Below are 23093 nucleotides of genomic sequence, written 5' to 3' on the forward strand. Positions count from 1 at the left end.
GAAGCGGGACTCTCGCGTGACGGGCGGGAAGATGCCACGCCTGCGCACTCGAAGGCTCTAGCAAGCTTTGTTGCTAGGAAGATTTTCCGGACCTGGGGCTGCCATGGACGTCACCCACATGTGAGAACAAGCAGCCTGCTTGTCCTCGGAGAATATTTAATACCTGACTTGGGGCGTCATTAACTTACGAAAAATAACCTATTACTAAACATGGGAAATTGAATTATATGATCATGCTAAACTGAGCATGCTCTATCCCAGTGCCTCTCAACCCCCTGGAGGACAGCCAAGCTAGTGGAGTTCTCAAGATTATCTCAATGAACATGCATAAAATAGATTTGCACACAATAGTGGCAATTCTATAATTTGGAGCCTTGTAGATGTCCTGATGCCATACAGTGAAAGCCTATTCTGTAATGTAATCTAATCTAATACAGGCATTTCTAGTTCGCTTTACCCAAGAAGGGCTAAAGGCAGATTACAAAGAAATAAAAATGGAACAAGATACTATTGAATTATAAAAAATGAGTAAATAACCAAAATTACAAAAGCAGAGAAAATCACGTTTAAAACTTAAAACTTATAAAAAAACTTCAGACCTATGAATCATTCAAATATAAAGAAAACAGATAAGTCTTAATAGTTATAGTATGTGGCGCCCAGATTCCATTATAGAATACTGGCGTAACTCGGAATCAACACGTCTTACATTTGGGCACCTGCAGTAACACCAGCCAGAGATCTGGCCTAACTGCAGGCTCCTAAATAGGCAAGGGCATGCATAACAATACTCTGTAAAATATGCATGTAACTGGGAGCACGCCGAATGCCCCATCTACATATTTGTCCCCTTGCCTTTGTGTGCTACAGCACTTATATTTGCTCTTATAGAATAGCACTTTGGGTGCTAATGCACATAAGCTACTTTTTTGGGCATATACACATGCAAAGAGGCACCTAACCGCTGGCACCTAATTATAGAATTACAAATTTGTTTCATATATATTTCAGTGGTAAAAACTTAATTGGCTAGGCGTGCCTCCAACAACAGATTAAGAAGCATTGGGATAGAAAAGACTCAATTAACTTGAAATAAAGGCCCTGAAAAATGAAGTTCAAGGACAGCCAATGACATTGCATAACTTTAAAGACCAAAGAATCACTTCCACACATCAACATATAATTCTTTTCCCAAAGCAGGATATAAATTTTAAATTTTTTAGGAAATGACTACAGGTCCACTCCCAATGATAATCCCGTGGACAGCACTGTCAGACATTAACTGTACCAGATTTTAAAAGCCAGGATTCAGTAATGCAAAGAACATCATATTTATCTTCTAAAAGTAGATCATAAATAAAATTTGTTTTATTCTGAACAGAATGTGCATTTAATAACTTAACCTTTAAATTCTGAGAGGTCTTCTTGGCACCAGTATTGATAACAGTTATAGCACTAGTTGCTACTGGCCATTCTCTTCTACAACAAAGTAGACAGTAATACACCATATCTACCCTGCCCCATCAAAACTTCAATTTGGGAAGAATAACACATTTTAAAATACAATATTTAAAAAAAGAAACTTGCTGTCCTCCAGAGTCTTCTCAAAAATAGCTAGAATCAAAACCATACATAACATTCAAAGTGACATCCAAAGGGGCGTGGTGGTGGCACACCCCTTCGGTGTGATGCCTCAGTCCAGTGTCTCTTATATTGCCAGTTGATTAACATATTTAGTACTCGTGTTCCCCTTATCAGAGGCCCACTTCAAATGCCTCAATGTCTAGTGTTCACTTTAAATATTTTAATTGGAGGCAATATTCAGTGTTTTTTTAAGCCACCACTAACTGCAGGCTGAATTAACCCTGGATATTCTCTTGTTTTAATTCCAGCTTTCATGTCACCTTAATAAGGATATGTATTATTTTTGTGTGGTGCATGTATCTTTCTTAGGTATGTCAGGTTGGGGGAGGGGAGTAATTTCTGCAGATACTTAGGATTTCCAAGTTATATATTAATTGTTATGGATTTCACATTTATTTGTTTTATTTGTGAGTGCATCTGTTTATTATATACTGTTAATGTAGTGTTTAAAATTGAATACAAACATTTGAACTAACCCTAAATATTCAAGGCTGGGCCATATCTATACTCCAGTTCTGAGTATTTGGTTCAGTTTCCCAAGTATTCAGATATGGCCAATATTCATTGTCATATACACCTACCTAAGTGGGCAAAGTTAGGAAGACCTTTTTCTGAGTCCATCTTGCTCAGTTAGGTATGCAAGCACTAGCACCGGCTATCGCTGGTGCTGCATATCTCCTGGCTCTGCCTTCAGACTGCCCTGGCTTTGCCTAGACAGAGCTTTGGTTATCTCTGCCAAAATTCAGTGGCACTGCCCAGTTAAGTGCTGCTGAATATTGGCAGATGGCCTGTTGAGAGCTAGTTAACTAGGCAAGAGTCTTTACTGTCTGGTTAAATTGCTTTCAATATTGACCCAATACATTTTAGTACAGGGCATTGTTATGCATGCCCTTGCCTCATTTAGGAACCTGTATAAACAGCTAAAACAAAATATTATATTTCAAAAGCATTTTCATCATAATCTTAAAATCTTTAGCTATGCTATAGCACTCTGACCTGGTGCTTCAGTGGTAGTGCACAGATTCTGCATTTATTCCCAGGCAGCTTAGGTCTTCAGCTCTCTGGTTTGGCCTGGGCTGGGAATGCTACAGGAGCAGTGTCTGCAGGAGGGAATATCAGTCATCATCCAACAGTGACATCTAACGCCCAATCACAGCATCCACATTTGCTGAGTTTTCAGGAGACTCCGATTGAGATGGTTGGGCTGAGTTGGGGGCAGGCAGTGGTGTAGTCACAAATTCAGAAGTGTAGGTAATGTCCATGATATGCATCTTGCTAACCACACTCATACCTGTAGCCACACTATGGGGCCCTTTTGCTAAGCTACATGTACTAAGGGGTAAAAGGCACTACCATAGGGCATCCCATGGTAGTTTTGTGTTCAGCGCGCCAAGTCATCATCCGACTAAGGCAGAGAGTGCAGCAACTGTATGAGTGACCAATTGGTAAAGATCATGGTTAAGCCAGTACTCTAGATTACTGGATCAGTTAAGAAACAAAGGGGGGAAAGGAATACGTGGAGGACAAGACCTTGCTGGCAGCTCTGAAGATGTGTTAAATCTGGACGATGGCTGCGATGCTAGAGTAGTGACTCAGGGGAAGTGCCCCTGATCTAAATGCTAAAGGGCCTAAGTTCAGTCCCTACAGCATTTCCGGGTAAGGAAAGAAAAGAGCTGTGAGGAAATACTGCCAATTAGTAATTTCTGTATTCATATTTATTTCTCTCTCCGCTTCCCTAAGTAGCTCAGGAGGCAGATCAGGGAAGAAAAGACTGCTTCTTCTGCATTCAATAACCCTTTCCTTTCCAGCATTTACATTCCTTCTTGCTCTGTGAATCAGTACAACAGGGAGTTACCTTGTCTGTTGTCTCAACTTCCTCCTCCTCTCCTCTTTGTGTCCTTTTCTGATTCACTTCTACTTAGGGTTGCCAACCGTCCAGAATCCAGCAGACCTGGCTGGTTTCTGAAAGGCCAGGTCTGCTGTTGGCAGACCCTTCAACCCAGCATTTCAGAAGCCATTTTTGTTGGTCTTTCAGTGATTTAAGGCAGGTCTCCACTAGAGAGCTGAACGGGGATAGTGGGATTCTCTCCAGGACCGCGGGGATCCCATGGGGATGGACCCAGGTCCTGTGGGGTTCCCGTGGAGTGGAAGGGAAAACAGAGACTACCCTGTCTAACTCCCTCCCTCCCTCCAGCCCTGGATGGCTTCCCCATACATAACTCTTAGCACCCTGGTGGTCTAGTGACTTGCTTCTGGGCAGGAAAGTGTTGGATTATTTGTAGTAAATAATTAGCAGATTTTAGTACACACAGCTTCAGCTTTAGAAATGTTAATTTCTTTCTTCATCTCTCTCTCATTCACCCCTGAATAATTCACTGCTGAGTCACTTTAAAGTTGAAGTAACAAAACATCTGTTTACTCACAGTTTGTAGTTAGATTATAATCAGACAGGCTTATATATACATATTACTATACATTTGTATTATCAGCTCCTTCCATGTGCTTAGATGGTAATGGATGCTCACACCACCATAGATCCTCTCAGGTTAGGAGAGATCATGAGCTCCATGTGCTCCATGTGCTGCATGTGCAGTGTCTAACCCCCACAGGAAGTTGCATAGCTGTGTGACCTCTCTAAGTAATTCACATCAGAGGTCACAGAGTAATCACAGAGAAATAATAGGTGACAGGCAATGCATGTAAAATACAATTACATTCCAACAAACCCCTTCTCATGCATAACTGTCATGCAATTATTTATTCATACAAAGTCCAAGCTTTATACGCAGATTCACAAAATGTTCTCTGGGTAACGGTTTGGTCATGATGTCAGCTGTCATCTCACTGGTGTGACAATAGTGTAGACTGATGACCCCTTCTTTTGCCAACTCTCGCACGTTGTGGTATTTCGTTGCGATGTGCTTGGTGCGTGACTGAACCTTGTCATTCTGTGACAGTCGGATGCAGCTCTGATTATCTTCCATTATCTGGATTGGTCTCTTTTCAGCTATTCCGAAATCCAGCATAAGTTTTTCAATCCACATCAGTTCTCTGCACGCTTCCGATACGGCCACATATTCAGCTTCTGTAGAAGACAAACTCACAATACTTTGTTTATGACTGGCCCATGAAATTTGTACATTTCCATACATAAACACATATCCACTTGTGGATTTATAATCAGAATGATCCCCTGCCCAATCTGAATCACAGTAACATATTAGTTTTGGATTACTATTGGCTGAAATCTTTAATTTACAATCAATGGTACCCTTTAAATACCTTACCATCCTTTTAACTGCAGTCCAATCTGATTTGGTAGGTGAGCTGACCCTTCTGCTCAAAATTCCTACTGCATTTGCTATATCAGCCCTGTATGTGGTAGCTAGATATAAAAGCTTACCTATGGCTGATCTATATTGGATGTTATCTGGTAAAGGTTCTCTTACTGTTTCATCCTTCAGAAAATCAGTGATCATGGGAGTGCTTACAACTTGGGCATCTTGCATACCTAAACTTTCAATAAGCTCATTTATTTTCTGCTTCTGGCTTAGAAGATAAGAACCATCATTTTGTTTCTCAATTTCTATACCAAGATAGTATGACACATTACCAAGTTCTTTTATCTCAACATTGAGGTTTAAATATTTTACAATGTCCTTGTACTCTTGCTCACTTTCGCTTGCAATGAGCAGATCATCAACAAAAGCTAAAATGTATGCATATTGTCCATTTGTGCACCTAGTGTACAAGCATTTATCTGCTTCACCTTGCTTAAATCCTAAATTTGTCAATATTTCATGCAATTTTTCATTCCAACATTTTGCACTTTGCTTTAATCCATAAAGACCTTTGTTTAATTTACACACTAGCTGTCTTTGTTTTGTATTTATGAAACCTGTTGGCTGTTCCATGTACAAGTCTTCAGTTATTTCTCCATGAAGAAATGCTGTTTTCACATCAATGTGTTTGACTTGCATGCCTTTTGAGACTGCAATGCTCAGAAGTGTTCTGATTGTCGTGTGTTTCACTACAGGTGCAAACACTTCATCAAAATCTTCTCCATATTTTTGAAGATATCCCTTTGCCACTAATCTTGCTTTATACCTTTCCACTTTTCCTTGTGCATTCCTTTTTAACTTGAATACCCATTTGCATCCTATAGCTTTCTTGCCAGGAGGTAATTTTGTAAGAATCCAAGTATTATTTTTATCCAATGCATCAATTTCTTCTTGTGCAGCTTTATGCCATTCAGCAGCTTCTTCTGCTGGCATTTTCTCAATCTCATCCCATGTTAAGGGCTCTTGAGCTTCTGCTGACTTTGTTAGGTAAGACAGTCTTGGGGGTGGAACACCTTTGTTTTCCCTGGATGAGCGTCTGACAACAGGTTGGTCTGACCTTTCCGCATCCTCTAAATCTGAGAGTCCTTCTCCAATTGATTCCCCTTCTCCAACTGTACTGTCTTCTTCAATGATTCTTTCTGTGTCTGTTTCCTCTGCCTGTTCCTCGTTAGATACAGATGAGTTGCTTTCAGACATCTGCCTTGGTATGGCATTTATATACACTGGCATGTCTATTATGGTTCTAGTTTCATATTCTGGATGATAAGGCTCATCTGGGATAATCCAGCCTTTATCAACCCTTTTGTTTTCATCAAAATATGTAACATGTCTTATGCCAACAATGCCAGTTTTCAGATTCAAAATTCTATATCCTTTGTGTCCTGGAGTATAGCCAACTAAAATGCCCCTTTCTGTTGTGGAATCCAGCTTATGCCTTCTTTGCTTTGGTATATGAGCATATGCTGTACTTCCAAATGTTCTTATGTGTGACAGGTTTGGCTTCCTACCATGCCATGTCTCATGTGGTGTGCGCTCAGCGCCTTTAGTTGGCATTCTGTTTTGTAGGTACACTGCTGTGAGAATGGCTTCCCCCCATAGTCTTTTAGGGAGATTGCTATCTGACAGCATACATCTGGTCATTTCCACAAGTGACCTAAATTTTCTCTCTGCAACAGAATTTTGCTCTGGTGTATAAGCTACTGTTGTGATATGCTGAATGCCTTCTTGTTCTAGAAATGTGCGCATGCTTTGTGAAGTGAACTCACCACCATTGTCGGTCTGAAGAACCTTTGGTTTTCTTTCAAATTTATTGCTCACCATGGTTACGTATTTCTTCAGCATGTCTGTGACTTGACTTTTCTCTTTCAGCAAATAGGCCACACAGTATCTAGAGAAATCATCCAAGAATATTAGCACAAATCTGTTATTTCCCAATGATGGGATATTAAACGGTCCACATAAGTCACTGTGTATTAAGTCCAGCACTTTATTACTCCTATTTCCTGTGTATGCAGGAAATGAGGGTCTCACACCTTTTTGAGTAACACAGTCTATGCATTTCTCCATTTTACCAGCATTCTTCCTTACTTGCGCCATATGTGAGGCTTCACCTGAAATGCTCAGTTTATAAACATCATTATGCATAAAAGCTTCAGCATACACTTCATCATTTTTAGAGATTGTGCACTTACTGTTTTCAAAATGAATCACAAATCCCTTCTTATCTAATGTAGATACACTAAGCATATTGCAAACTGCTTGGGGAATATACAAGACATCACTTACAGGAATTTCTTTAACTTCATTAGACACTTTGCATTTTAAGAATCCAATACCTTTTGCTTGGATCTTAGCAGTCCCTGCGTTTGCAGTTTTAAGAATACCTTCCTCTGGACACATTTCCTGAAAGAAATCCTTACAATTGGTTAAATGGCATGTGCTCCCCGAATCCAAAATCCAAGTACTTTCATTTGAATTATTATTTACCATAGTCAAAGATTTTTCTGCCATTAGAAAGCCCTTGTGTTTATCTTTGTCCTTCATACATTTCCTGGTTTGAAAATTCTCTAGTTCCATTGGCTTAGGTGAGCTAGAGGGAGTGTTTTGTGTTTCCTTACACCATTTAGATACATGTCCCTCCTTTCCACATGAGTAGCAAATCAGCTTGCCCTTGGGTGGAGTTTTCCCATAGCTCCGCCTTCCTCTGTTCTTTGCCAAGAAATTTGTTTCATTTCTCTCTGACTTGCTTTGAGAACACATCTCCTCAGAATCATTTATTATGCATTCCTGCCTTAGTTTTGATGTTGTCTGTTCAAAAGATTGCCCTTCAATGGCCTCATTTACAGACCTAAAAACATCAAACTTCTTTGATAGTGAGGTAAAAAGAAATGCTCTTTTCAATGCATCACACATGGGAATTCCAGAAAGTTCTAGCTTTTGAAATGAAGACATAAGATGCATAATGTGATCATTACATTTACTTTTATCCCTTAATTTGGTTTCATTCAACTCTGCCAACCAAATTGGTTGCTGCTTTGCATATGTAGTTGCATACATAGTTCTCAGTTTATATAAAATGTCCTTTGGTGTATCTTTTCCCTCCACTAATATGGCTTGTTTCTCTGAGAGAGCTTCCAAAAGCATGCACTTCACATAATAGTTTGCATTGTCCCATTCAGCCATATTTTCAGCTGTTCTGTCTTGGTCTAAGCATATATTTAATCTTTTTGCTCGAAGGAGACATATGAATCTTAGTTCCCACTGCTGATAATTAAACTCAGTTAATTTAGGCACCTTGAGAGAATAGAACAATGGTGAATTTCTTCCCTCAGCCATTTTCTTAGCCTTCTGTCTGCTGTGTGGGGGGAGAGAGAGACAGACTGAATCTTTCCTTTAAAACTTAAGAGAAAAATGTGGCCTTTTTTTCTGCCTGGTAATATTTCTCTTCTTTTTCAATTCCTGGCCCTGGGCCCATAACCCTTTTGTTGGATTATTTGTAGTAAATAATTAGCAGATTTTAGTACACACAGCTTCAGCTTTAGAAATGTTAATTTCTTTCTTCATCTCTCTCTCATTCACCCCTGAATAATTCACTGCTGAGTCACTTTAAAGTTGAAGTAACAAAACATCTGTTTACTCACAGTTTGTAGTTAGATTATAATCAGACAGGCTTATATATACATATTACTATACATTTGTATTATCAGCTCCTTCCATGTGCTTAGATGGTAATGGATGCTCACACCACCATAGATCCTCTCAGGTTAGGAGAGATCATGAGCTCCATGTGCTCCATGTGCTGCATGTGCAGTGTCTAACCCCCACAGGAAGTTGCATAGCTGTGTGACCTCTCTAAGTAATTCACATCAGAGGTCACAGAGTAATCACAGAGAAATAATAGGTGACAGGCAATGCATGTAAAATACAATTACATTCCAACAGAAAGGTCCCCACTTTCCTGCCCGCTGCTGCTGATCCTTTCGCCGGCCAGTGTTGCCAGATTGAAAAACTTTTCCCCACCCAAAACCAGCCCAAAGTTAAACCCCGCCCCCGACATAATCAACCCCGCCTCTGGTGTATTTAACCCCGCCCCTGACATACCCTCCAATGTCATTAACCCCGCCCCCGACGTAGCTGCTGACGTCACTAACCCCGCCCCGACGTAGCCATCGACATCACTAACCCCGCCCCCGACGTCATTAACCCAGCCTCTGCGGGGCTTCTATTGGACCAATAGAAGCCCCAGAAAAGCACCCAAATCTGCACCGCGGCTTTTTAAAAGCCACCCAATCTCCCACAGCCGGCAAAAATTGCCTGCAACCGGTCGCGGAGCAGGAAACCCGCAGACCTGGCAACTTTGTGCAGCTTGTTTAAGATGGCTGCCAAGACTTCAAGTGGCAGTCTCGTGAGGCTGCCACTTGAATTCTCGGCGGCCATTTTAAACAAGTGGCTGCGGCGAGAGGATCAGCAGAGGCGGGCAGGCAGGAGAGCATGGGGACCTTTCCTGCCCAGAAGCAAGCCACTAGACAACGAGAGTGATGCAAGGTATGTGTGGGGAGGGCATCCAGGGCTGAAAGAGAAGGATGGGAGGGAGTTCAATACAGGGTAGTCTCTGTTTCCCCTTCCTTGCACAGCCATCATCGCCATACACTCAACACAAAGCAAACAAACCTATGAGCTGTTGCATCCAAGTTGTTCTTTATTGTTGGTAGCATTTTTACTTAATCTCACATATTTTCATACATACCGACTTGTGTATCATATGGATGTACACAGAGGAAGTATAACAGAATACAATTTATAAACAAATTACTACTCTACCTATGAAAAATTAATCAGTGTGTTATTTGGAGATGTTTAAAGGGACAACCTAACACATTCGTGCAGAGATTTTTTTCTTCTGGTAATGGGCCACTAAAACAGATATCATATTATGAGAATCAGGTGCTCAACATTCAGACTTTCTATCTATTTATTTACTTACTTACTATGTTTATGTCCCACATGAAAAATGAATTAGGTTGAAACCTGGGAGCATTTAAAATTTGTTCTTGTGCCTACATTAAAAGAAAAAGATAGCATGTGGGAATTTGCTCCTTTTGTTTTGTGGATTGCAGTAGTATATTATAAACATGCACTTGCCTTTTTTATTCAGTGCCTTTTTTGTAGAAAAAAGGTGCCGGTACTCATTATGGGCGGGGTCACCACATATGGCTCCACCCCTTTTATAGCCACACCCACATTAGCTGCACCCCTTATACCAGCCATGTCGCATATAAACAGACATCCTTGAAAATATTATACTATTGTAGGAGAAAAAAATAACATGATTTTTTTTCATTATAAATAATTTCTGTAAGCTGTTACAGCTCCAGTATACCCAGTGCAAAATATGACAGCAGATGCAAATTCTCAAATTGGACATATTCCAAACACTAAAATGAAAATAAAATGATGTTTTCTACCTTTTGATGTCTTGGTGACTTTGTTTTTTTATCCATATTGGTCCCAGTCTCTGATTCTGCTGCTCTCTGTTCTCTTAACTCCGTTTCCAGGGCTTCCTTTCCATTTATTTCTTTACTTTCTTCTTCATTTCTTGCCCTACATCCATAAGTAAAAGCTGGGTCCTCCTCCGTGGAATTGACTGGAGGAGGTATAATGTGGATCCAGCTTTTGCCTATTTTCTCCATCCATGTGCAGTTTTTCTCCTCTTCCCTTTCCCTCATCTCCATCCATGTGCATCTTCTTTTTCTTTCCTCCCCTCCATCCATGTCCAGCACTTCTCCTCTCTCCTCCCCTCCATCCATGTCCAGCATTTCTCCTCTCTCTTCCCTTCCCTGTATCCATATAAAGCAATAATTCTCTCTCCCCTCTCCTCCATCCAAGACCAACATTTCTCCTCTCTCCCTGCCAACTCCTACATCCATCCATGTCCAGCAATTCTCCTCTATCTCCTGCTCTCCTCTCTATCCATTTCCAGCATTTCTCCTCTCTCCCCCGCCCTCCCCTCCATGTGCATCTCCTTCCTGTCTTCCCTCCCCTCCATCCATGTCCAGCATGTCTCTTCTTTCCCCTGCCCATGTCCAGCATGTCTCCTCTCCCCCCTGCCCTCCCCTCCATGTCCAGCATGTCGCCTCTCTCCCCTGCCCTCCCCTCTCATTTAAGTCGCGGCGAACCGGAAGTGAAGGCAGCAGTGCTCACTGAGGCAGGCATGCAGGCAGGTTCGTCTCCTCTCGCGTCGCTTCCCTCTCAGTGCATCCCACCCTCGAAGGCGGGGAGCAACTCTCGAGGAGACGAACCTGCCTGCGTGCCTGCTTCAGTGAGCACTGCTGCCTTCACTTCCAGGTCGCCGCGACTTGGAGAGGGGAGGGTAGGGGAGAGAGGCGATATGCTGGACATGAAGGGCAGGGGAGGGGAGAGAGAATTGCTGGACATGGAGGGGAGGGCAGGGGAGTGAGGTGAATCGCGACTTTGGGTAATTAAAAGATTTAAAAAAAGCACTGTTTTTATTACTACTATTTCATACAACAGTATTGAATAATGAGGGAAGGGTTTCCTTTATGCAGATGTTCTGTCCAACGTCAGTCTATATGTGCCAACATTGTCCAGATCAGCACAGTATTAGCTGCCAAATTTGCAGTGGCATACCACTGCAAATTTGTACAAAGTTAAATATGTTCAGTAGAAAATAAATCTGTTGCCTCAAGCTGCTTGCTATTGTATCACTGTTTCATTATTGCTACCAAGTATTACATATTATCTTTCAATTCGTTTTTATTCAACAAATACAATAAACATTGTACATGCTCCAGTTTCTTAACTCAAGTCACCTGTTACATCTGTCAGTTACATGTACTTCAAATATAGTATTACAGTTACAAGCTTTTTCATTTTGAAACATCCTACTCTATCTTCCCATCCCCCCCCCCTTTGTCCCCATCCCTCCCAGGGTCGCTCTCACTCCAAACTTTACTTCCTAGTTCCTATGTTCATATGTTTAACAGATAACTCCTCGCTGCTGGTGTTAATGTGTTCCACAGTGGGCTCCAGCGCTGCGTAAATGCTTTTTTGTACCCTTGCGGTTGTCTGTTCATTTCCAATCTTTCAAACCGCATGAGCTCTATCATACCTCCCCGCCAGTGCTGGACTGAGGGTCTCTTCGGAGCTAACCAGTTCTTTAAAATAGCTTTTTTCCCAAAGATTGTGGCTCGTAAAGCAAATTGCCGCATTCCTTTTGGGGTAGGGCGTGGTAGCTTCAGATTGCCAAACAGTATTCCAGGTTGTGGTCGCCGCGTCACTTTCCAGATCTTAGAAATTTCCTGCAGAAATAGTCTCCAAAAGTTCCGGATGTGGGGGCATGTCCAAAACATGTGCCCCAGCTCTGCTCCCTCCAACCCACATTTGGGGCAGGCACCATCTTGGGAGAGACCCATATGAAAAGCACGCAGTACATGTGCTCTCAGCACTACTTTATACTGCAGTTCCCAGTGTCTCACAATTGCCGTATATTGTCTCATCCCCAGAACATGTTCCTTGATCGTTTCCTGCTTTATTATAATTCCCAAGTCCTCACTCCAGGCTGTTGCTAGATGTACATAGTCCAGTTCTGAAAAATTGTCCTTAATATATCGATGATGGTATGCTAGTGGGACTTTCTGTTGCGCCTGGAAAGAATAAGCCTCTGCCAGTTCTTCCTGCACGTCCTCTGCCAGGGACTCCCACGGCAGGCTTTTAATATAATGTTGTAGTTGGGCGTAGTGGAACTGGTCCGCTGATTTCAAATTGTATTCACGCCTCAGCTCATTAAATGTTTTTATGTGACCTTCCTCCGTGATCACATGTAGTAAATAAATAATGCCTTGCGTCTTCCAGTCTTGGAAAGTCTTGTGTAACATCCCGGGAGCAAACTCCGGGTTACCCTGTATTGGTAAATGTGGTGTTACTGTAGATTTGAAGTGATAAATACGACAAATCCATTTCCATACCGCTTGGGCTGAACTATAAATTCCAGTGACTTTTAGTTCCTGCACAATTTCAGCCCTCGGTGTTTGCGCCACGTATCCAAGGTGTAAGCCCTGTGCCATGTGGCTTTCCACTGCTGTAGCTGAAAAGTCTGATGTCCCTCTATACCAATCATTAATGTGGCGCATACCACTAGCCACTGTTATATGTCGAATGTTAAGGAGGCCCATGCCTCCGTACTCTTTTGGTGTCTGTAGTACTGCCAACGGTATCCTGGCCCGTCTTCCATTCCACAAAAATCTCTGTAGAGCTTTATTTATCTTTGTTTCATCTTTACGAGTCAGATACAGTGGCAGCACCTGAAATAAATATAGCCATTTTGGCACAATTATCATGTTAATCACAGCAATTCTACCTAGGAGTGAGAGCGAGTACCCTTGCCACATTTGTAGTTTTGCCTGTGTTATCCCCAGTAAGGTGGCTACATTTCTCGTGTATATTTTTGTAAGATCATTTGTAATCATTACCCCTAGATATTTAAATTCCTCCTTTTCCCAACTTATGTTTAGGCTACCTTTCCACCTTTCCTTATCTTCCTTTAATACTGATAATCCTTTAGATTTGTGGAAATTTAGAGTAAATCCCGAGTGGTCCCCTAAGTATTACATATTAAAGGGAAGGGGAAATGGGACTTGATATACTGCCTTTCTATGGTATTTTGCAACTACATTCAAAGCGGTTTACATATATACAGGTACTTATTTTGTACCTTAGGCAATGGAGGGTTAAGTGATTTGCCCACAGTCACAAGGAGCTGCAGTGGGAATAAAACCCAGTTCCCCAAGATCAAAGTCTGCTGCACTAACCACTAGGCTATTCCTCCATTTGCTTTAATTTGTTTATTCAGTCCTTACATGCACATGGTTTTGCTTTTTAAACCCAAAGGTGATTCTTAAGGGCAGTTGAACAATTAAGTATAAACTGTGCTGTTTCTGACTTCACTTGTTTTGGACCGCTTTGGGTCCTGCTAATCTGTACATCTGCTGTCTTAGCAGAGTACAGAAGAAAATGATTTATGTTACTTTTACTAGAATTTTTACTGCTTGTAGAATCTGCCTTTCTTGGGGGGGGGGGGGGGGGGGGGTCAAACTGACTGCAGTACGGCAAAGGCTGGGCAGGCCAGGAGCTGGGATGGAGATTACTTATGGTGGGGACGGGTAGGGATGGGTTAGATTCCCCATGGGGATGGGCTGGGATGGGTTAGATTTCTGTCCCTGTGCAACTCTCTAGTTTCCACTGCACAGCACAGCGCAGCTGCCAGCCGACACAAGCCTGCCTGTCCTGCCAACGCCCACTCAGGTCACAGTTCAGCCAGTAGACCCTTCCTCCTGGCCTCCTCCTTCTTCCCTATGCCCTCTCACCACTGCCCCACAGTCTGCATCCGACTTTTGTTACTTACACGAGTTGCTCGCTGCTTCCAAATTCCTCCCTCCTCCTCTAGACTTTGTCAATGATTGACGCTTAAGGCTGTCTCTGCTGCTGCAGCCTGACTCAATGTAACTTCCTGTTTTCGCTTTGGCAGGTCTTGCGGGACAGATATCATGCGGGAGTGACCACATCTCAGGCTCGGCAATTGCTGTATTGCAGCACCAAACCAAAGGCAAATTGGACATTGACGGGGAGGTGACTAGGGAAATGGAGTAGTAGTGTAAAAAAATATATATATTAAGACAAGGGTAAATAAATGTGAGGTGTGTGGGAGGAAGGGAAGGGGGGACTCAAGGAGGGACAGGGACGTACAGAAGAGATGCTAGACAGAGGTAGTGTAAGGCAGGGGCGTAACCAGACTTCAACGGTAGGGGGGTCCAGAGCTGTGGAGAGGGGGCACATTTTACCCCCCTCCCCCCCCCTCCCCTCTCAACATGCAGGACGTCAGACTCACAGAAACAGAACGAAGCCCGTCAGATTGAGAAACCAAACGAAGGAAGAAGACTTCGACTGGCGGGGGTTGGGGTCCCCCGCCAGCAAAGGTAGCAGGCGGCAGGAGGGGGGGTTGAGAGGGTTGCCGGCAGGGGATCCAGGGCCAAATCTATGGGGGCCCAGGCCCCCGTGGCCCCATAGCAGCTACGCCCCTGGTCCAAGGACCAGGCAATGAGGGGAAGAGGTGTGAATGAGAGAGGGGCAATGGCATGGGAGAGACAATGCTTGAAAGGGGTGTGAGAAACAGTAGGTGTAGCAATGGACTTGGGGCAGAGCATTTTGACAGGGCAAGGGAGGGGCCTGGGGTGAGGTGTCAGGTTTTTCTATTAAAAAGTTGGCAACCCTACTCCTACTCTGCCCCACATCCCTTGTCTTCTTGGAAAGTATATGGATTCCTTTGCTGAGGTCCCGGCAGCACTATACCTCTGGAAGTACTTGTAAAGCCCACACATAGTTGCAAATGAAGGAGAATGGTACTGTAGTCTAATAAAGGCCAGTTCCATTTGAGCTGGCAGCTCAAACAAGAGAAGAAAACCCCCCAAAACAAAACAAGATTCATGCTACTAAAATAATGCAGAGCCACATCGAGTACATTATGTGCTATGAGCCACAAGTTTACTTATCAAATTGACAGGAATTGGTGTAATGCAACATTTAGTGCTCAATTATAATCTTGACAGATATTAGTACTTTGTGTTGTTCCAGATCTTTTGTTTTAGCAACTAATAAGATCCATTTTACCTCTACTTCCCTCAGAAATCTCCTCTATCCATCCAAACAGGAAGCGTTCTCCTGCAGAAATGGTGATAAATAACCACACCACATCAGATAAGTGACTGTTTATTTGTGCTCTCTCTGTCTCAGTGCATAGCTGAAATGATGGAGTGCACACAAGGCATTCAAAGACAGAAAGAAAAAAACCCAGGAGAGTGAATACAAATCATAGACTTTCTGCTAGGCTAAAACCTATGCATTCAGAAGAAATAAGGTCAATTTATTGCTCCATTACACATATTATTTTCAAAAGGACACTATCCACGTTTACAGTGAAATTCTAAGAAAATAATATAAAAGTTTCAAAAGTGAATGTTGCTGTTCTTTCATTTGGTTATCTAAAGAACTTAAAATACACAGCTTATTTGCAATCAGTATTCTCTCTCATTTAAACCAATCTTTTGCTAAGATATTTAAAGCAATTTAACTGGCCAGAAATGGCTCCTGGCTGGTTAAATCGCTTGTATGGGGCTATTCACTGATATTCACCGACACTTACCTGGTTAGTGCCACTGAATATCACCACAGACCACTAACGTGAAAGCCGGCTATTTTGTGGGCAGTCCGGGGGCAAGAGTCAGCACATATGCGGTTAACTGTAAATATCCAGCACTTAACCGCCTAAGATAAGCAGCTATATTGGACTGTATAAAACCCAGTCTTATCTTGTGCGGTGTCGTTTAAGCAGTTCTGAATATCACACTTAACCTCATAAGAGATAGCCAGCTGCATAAACCCAGACATTCAACGCCAATGTATGGACATAGCCAGGCACTGAATATCCAGGAATAACTTCACCAGCGACTAAAAAAGCGCTCACTGCCGCCAGCTGAATACCTACTCCATCGTTGCTGAGTTTGAGGTGCTACTAAAGAGTGCCATGAGGCTGGAGAATGAAAAGAAACATTTAAAAACATAAAGAAGATGAGTTAGTCTTCACACAATGCTTTGTCTGGTCACATCCATGTTATAACCAGAAGAATGTGAAGAGCCCCGCCCAAAATCTATGAAAATTCCCTCAGAATCAGAATCAATCGACTCTAAAATCTGGTCCACTATAGTCTCCGGGCTAGAGGAAGGAGCTGGAATCATGGCAGAGTCTCTGGGCAGCTCAAATACCCTGTTTTGTGTGTCCTGTGGGTGGAGGAGTCCTCGCTGCTGGTCAACTGTGCTTAGGTTGCTTAAACACTGAGTGGAACCTGTGCAGGGTCTTTCCTGCTCTCCGAGCGACTGAGTTTTGGTTGTCGTCATAGAGATTTTGGAGCCAGCATCTATGATAGTGGTGAGGTTGGAATATCCTGTTAACTCAATAAGTGAGGTCATTTCAGACACGGAGTGCCTCCGGATGCCAGTGCCATTAGCTGCAACACTTTCTGTTTCATACTCCACCACAGGCGTTAAGAGAGGGTTATTGTAACTCTTAGATCTCACAACCGGGTTCTTGGTGATGGTTTCACTTGACTTCGGACAGCGTCTAAACAAGCGTTTTTCTGTGAAAGGACAAAAAATAGCATTTTGTTTTAAGTATAAAACTTGTATATATAATTTTAGGTTTTCAAAACTTCTCATTGTCACAACAGTGGACAAATGTTGGGGGTTTTCTTTTTGCTGTTCTTTCTTTTGACCACTAGAGGGGGACCTATCCATATTTCACAAAAGCAAATACTTTTTCCACTTAGCAACTTATTCCCAGCAGGCAATCCATATAAGAGCACCTGCAACAGGAGTTCTGCAATTGAAATCAATTATATATGCACTTTTTTGTGAAAATGTGTCCCTGGAGGGACTAAACTGTGTAGCTTTCCCTTCCTAAGCTCAAAGGAAGTTTGTCAGCTGTGAAAGCTTTAGAAGCTCTGCTGCAGTTTCTGAGTTCTGGGTTTGTTTCCTAGACACTGTGATGTGTTCCTTCCTTCAAAGGATATAATGCAAATGAAACCACAATGTTATTAAAAGCTACTGTGTTATCAGGCAAGTCAGTCCAGAAATAATGGCATCCTATGAAATAGGTACAAGTGCATTAAAGTAGTGTTAGGCAATGCCAGTCCTCAAGTGACTAAGGATCTGACCTGTTTGGGGCTCTTGAGGACTGGACTTATAGGACTGTTCAGTGATAAGATGGTATTATTTGATCTCTGTGACAGATTAATATTTCCCTACTATGGCATTATTTTCATAACTCTGATTTTAACATTTCTGGAACTTTCCGCCTCATTCTATAACAGGTTGCCTTAATATAAGAGCCACTTGTGCACTTAAATTCATAGAGCACTGCTTTTTGTGTGCTTAAGTGTAAATGGCAGCAACGTGAGAACCAATATTCTATAATTATGCGCTATAATGGCACAGCGAACATTCACAAAGAGAGGCATGGGCAGGACACAAGCTGGGCTGATATTTACACCCTTAATTTACAGACTACTGTGAATTAGACATAAGCATCGCCATGATAGACCAAGGGTCAATCGAGCCCAGCACCCTGTCTCCGACAATGGCCAAAAGAACAAGCATTTCGTCCCGCCCATCCCAGAAATAGAGGATTATTCCTACGTCCATTCAATAACATTCTATGTCCTTTTCTTCCAGGAAGCCGTCTAACCTTTTTTAAAAACTCCGCTAAGCCAACCGCCACAACCACCTTATCCGGCAACGAATTCCAGAGTTTAACCACGCATTGAGTGAAGAAAAACTTCCTCCGATTCGTTTTAAATTTACTACACTGCAGCTTCATCGCATGCCCCCTTGTCCTAGTATTTTTGGAAAGCGTAAACAGACGCTCCACATCAACCCATTCCATTCCACTCATTATCTTATAGATCTCTATCATATCTCCCCCTCAGCCGCCTTTTCTCCAAGCTGAAGAGCCCCAGCCTCTTCAGCCTTTCCTCATAGGGAAGTCATCCTATCCCCTGAATCATCTTTGTCGCCCTTCTCTGCACCTTTTCCAATTCCACTATATCTTTTTTTGACGTGCAGCGACCAGAATTACTCGTGCAAATGCACATTTAGGAGTAACATTTACACCAGTGGCGTAGCTATGGGGGGCCACTGGGGCCTGGGACCCCCAAATTGGCTCTAGGGCCCATGGTTTGGCTGGCAGCAGTGGCGTACCTAGGGTAGTTGACACCCGGGGCCGGTCATTTTTTAACACCCCCCCCAAATCCAGTACTAGGCATACCGAGAATACAAAACACTCAGGACCTATAGAGCAATTCTAGCATATCATAAGCAGTAATTTCTACCAGTCACACAAGGAAAAGGAAAGCATCTTAAACACTACAGTGAGCACTAGAACATCAATTCACCTATTGTAAAACGAAAACAGACAGATTAGTACAGATCATCGATCCTGCACAGTCAATGCCAACCGAAAGCCATGTCTTTTTCACAAACACAGATACACCCTAATCCACTATAGAATAAGTAATCATAAACTTTCTATTTAGACTAAAATTAAACTGAACCCCCGATGCCAGACTCTGCATACAATGCAACACCACAGAAACAGAAAATGTCCCCTAGTACTGTGCAAAATATAAAGACAGCAGATGTAAATTTGAAAAAACTAACAAATACCAATCACCACTTTACAAATTAACAAATAGAAATAAAACAAATACAGAAAATAAAATAATACTATTTTATTGGACTAATACATTTGGCTTCCAGAGGCCAAAATCTCCTTCCTCAGGTCAGTACAGTATAGTGCTGTTACAGTATCCTATCCTGACCTGAGGAAGGGGGGTTTGTTCTCTGAAAGTTAAGTCAAAATGTATTAAAATTAGTCCAATAAAAAGATTACCTTATTTACATGTTCTATTTATAAACAACACAGCTACAATACTATATCCTAAAGCAAAATAATAAAAATATATATTTACAGTTTGTTTTCTCTGGTTTCTGCTTTCCTCATCTTCTTTTCACTGTCTTCCTTTCATCCAGGATCTGTCTTTGCTCTCTCTCTGCCATCCAGTGTCTGCCCTCTCTAATGTCCCTTCCATCCACTGTCTGCCCTCTCTCTCCCTTCCATCCACCATTTGCCCCAGTCTGCCCTCTTTCTCTCTCCCCTTTCCACCCACCATCTGCCCTTTCTCTCTGCCCCTTCAATCCGTCTGCCCTCCCTCTCCCATCCATCCAGGGTCTGCCCTGCCTCACGTTCCCCACTTCCATCCAGGGTCTGTCCCCTCTCTCTCTGCCCCCTCTTTTCAGCCCCCAGTTTCACCTGCCCCTAGTTCCAGCCCCAGCCCACATCTCCCAGCCCTTTTCTCTCACCAGTCTTGAGCTCAGCCCCAGCCAGTTCTCCCTGTCCCCTTTAAAGCCTCCAGTTTCAGCCCCTGCCCCGTTTCAGCCCACAGTTCCAGCTCTAGCCCCCTTATCCCAAATACCCTCCTTTTCAGCCCCCTTCATCCACCACATGCTTTGCATCCCCCCTTTTCAGCCCCAGACCCATTCTCCCACCTGCCCCAGGCATGGACCCATTCTCCCTCCTGCCCCCTTGTCAGACCCCAGTTCCAGCTTGACCCCTTCTCCCCTCTGAGCACCCCCCACCCCTCCCCAATCCCCTTCTCCCCTGTGAGCACCCCTCTCAGCTCCCCCACCCCTCCCCAATTCCCTTCTCCCCTGTGAGCACCCCTCTGAGCTCCCCCCACCCCTCCCCAATTCCCTTCTCCCCTCCTAGAACCCCTGAGCTCCCCCCACCCCTCCCCAATTCCCTTCTCCCCTCTTAGAACCCCCTCTGAGCTCCCCCACCTCTCCCCAATTCCCTTCTCCCCTCTCAGCTCCCCCACCCCTCCCCCATTCCCTTCTCCCCTCTGAGCTCCCCCACCTCCTTCTCCCATCTGAGCCCCCCCCCCCTCCGTGGAGAGCGACAGAGCCCTCTTCTTCTGCCACCACCCTTTTTTTTTTAATCCATGCAGCGACGCAGGTATCTGCTCTGCTGTGTGCTGTGAAAAAAAGAAAATCGCTTCGTTCGCTGGCGTCAGCCCTTCCTTCGCTATGTCCCGCCCTCTTTTGAGGTAACTTCCTATTTCCTCGAGGGTGGGACATAGCGAAGGAAGGGCCGACGCCAGCGAACGAAGCGATTTTCTTTTTTCACAGCACACAGCAGAGCAGATACCTGCATCGCTGCATGGATTAAAAAAAAAACGCAGGGTGGTGGCAGCAGACGACGGAGCACCCTCCCACCCGCCGACACCCGGGGCGGACCGCCCCCCCCCTTGGTACGCCACTGGCTGGCAGGGGTACCCAACACCCACCAGTTGAAGCATTTGTCCAGTGCTGATCTCCGGCTCTCTGTCACATTGCCTGCCCTGCTCTTCCCCTCACATTGTGTGCATGCTCATTTTAGTGAAACTGAGCATGCACGAAGTGTTACGCATGCTCAGTTTCACTAAAATGAGAATGTACGCAACATAAGTAGAAGAACAGAGTGCTTCAGCTGGCGGAGGTTGGGATAGAGACATAGTAGAACTAACAACACAAGGACATAAAACATGCGGTAGATGTTCAGTCTGCAGGCATGCAGTCATCACAGATGTTTTCATACATCCAATTACTAAAAAAAGATATCCTTTAAGGAGACATACGGACTGCAATTCAGTGGGTGTGATATATATTATCAAATGTCCTTGTAATCTCCTTTACATAGGTAAGACCAAACGTATGATAAAAACCAGGATTATTGAACACAAAAGCTGCATAAATAGAAATATCCAAACAGCTCCCCTAGTATCACACTGGAATGCCTTAAACCATACTACTGAGGACCTTAATTTCTTAGTATTTAAACAAATTATTCCAAAATGGAGAGGGGTGACGACAGTCTTTTGTTACAAGAAGAACAACATTTAATTTTTACATTTGATACTGTAAATCCTAAAGGGCTTAACACAGACTTAGATCTAACAGTATTTCTTTGAAAATTCAGATTGTATTCTTTCTCTCTATATACACAGGAATATAGTTTGCATCTGTTGTGGACATACATACATATCATATCTTAGCTGAAAGATATCAATTTTTACAACGTGAATGATAGTACTGGTCATAGTTAATTCAAGTCTGACCAACAGATGCAACTATACACCAATATATAGTCTATCATTATTTATTATTATCCTATATAACAATTTACAGCTCTGCACATCCGTCTGGATGCCTGGGTTCGTAACACAGTTCCCATAGGTCCGCCCTGGGGATGACATCACAGGGCAGACCAATGGGAAGTGAGAGAGAAGAGAACCCAGCAGCAGCCACTGGAAGCTCCAGTCCGACAGCCCCACTTCTGTCAGAGTTCGACGCCCCCCCCCCCCCGATGTCTTCTGCCCAAAAACGTTTTAACTCCTGCTCTGCGGTCCGCCAGCCACAGTGAAACCCTGCACACACAGACGCCGCTTCACACTGCCTTTGCTTTCACTTCTGTTTCAGCTGTTCCTGTGATCCCGCCCTTCCGCAAACAGGAAATGAGGGCGGGACCACAGGAACAGCTGAAACAGAAGCGAAAGCAAAGGCTGTCTGAAGCGGCGTCCATGCGTGCAGGAGGTAAAAACTTTTAAACAGCCGGCTCTTACGAAGGGGAGGGGCAGAGAGGGGGGGTTTCGGGTCCTGAAATGACAGAGGGGGGAGGGGAAGGGGGAGGAGGGGAGGGAGGGGTGTGGAGGAGGGGGAGGGAGGGTGGTTTAGGGGGGAGAGGGGAGGGGCGCCTGGAGCTCTGAGGATGGAGGGAGAGAGGGAGGGGGCCCTGGAACCTTGCTAGCGCCCGTTTCCTATCTGTTGGAGAAACAGGCCTCTTTTACTAGTATACCGGTGTTGGAAATGGTATTTCAAGCGGACGAGTCGGAGAAACTTACTGACTTCATGATAAACCTGGAGGACGTAATGGACGCAAACTGAAGAGTAGCAAATCTCCTGGACCGGATGGTATTCATCCTAGAGTACTGATAGAACTGAAAAATGAGCTTGCGGAGCTACTGCTAGTGATATGCAACTTATCCTTAAAATCGAGCGTGGTAGCGGAAGATTGGAGGGTGGCCAATGTAACGCCAATTTTTTTTAAAGGCTCCGGGAAATTATAGACAGGTGAGTCTGACGTCAGTGCCGGGGAAAATGGTAGAGGTTATTATTAAAAACAAAATTACAGAGCACATCCGAGGACATGGATTACTGAGACCAAGTCAGCACGGCTTTTGTGTGGGGAAATCTTGCCTGACCAATTTACTTCAATTCTTTGAAGGAGTAAACAAACGTGGACAAAGGGGAACCGGTTGATATTGTGTATCTGGATTTTCAAAAGGCGTTTGACAAGGTACCTCATGAAAGGCTACAGAGGAAATTGGAGGGTCATGGGATAGGAGGAAATGTCCTAGTGTGGATTAAAAACTGGTTGAAGGATAGGAA

At 43.5% G+C, this 23093-nt stretch overlaps 1 protein-coding gene across 6 annotated transcripts in view; it reads right to left on the bottom strand.

Annotated features, from left to right (window-relative positions):
- Positions 1 to 15751: 15751 nt before the first annotated feature.
- PRR5 (proline rich 5) overlaps positions 15752 to 23093 on the bottom strand; it is a 652413-nt gene continuing 645071 nt past the window's right edge. For all 6 annotated transcript variants that reach the window (XM_030214308.1, XM_030214307.1, XM_030214309.1 and 3 more), the window contains one exon: positions 15752 to 17191. In XM_030214308.1, coding sequence (XP_030070168.1) covers positions 16638 to 17191 — 554 coding nt within the window. In that variant the 3' untranslated portion in view covers positions 15752 to 16637. The remainder of the gene's footprint in view (positions 17192 to 23093) is intronic.

Source organism: Microcaecilia unicolor, chromosome 9, assembly GCF_901765095.1.
Source record: "Microcaecilia unicolor chromosome 9, aMicUni1.1, whole genome shotgun sequence".
Classification (NCBI taxonomy): domain Eukaryota; kingdom Metazoa; phylum Chordata; class Amphibia; order Gymnophiona; family Siphonopidae; genus Microcaecilia; species Microcaecilia unicolor.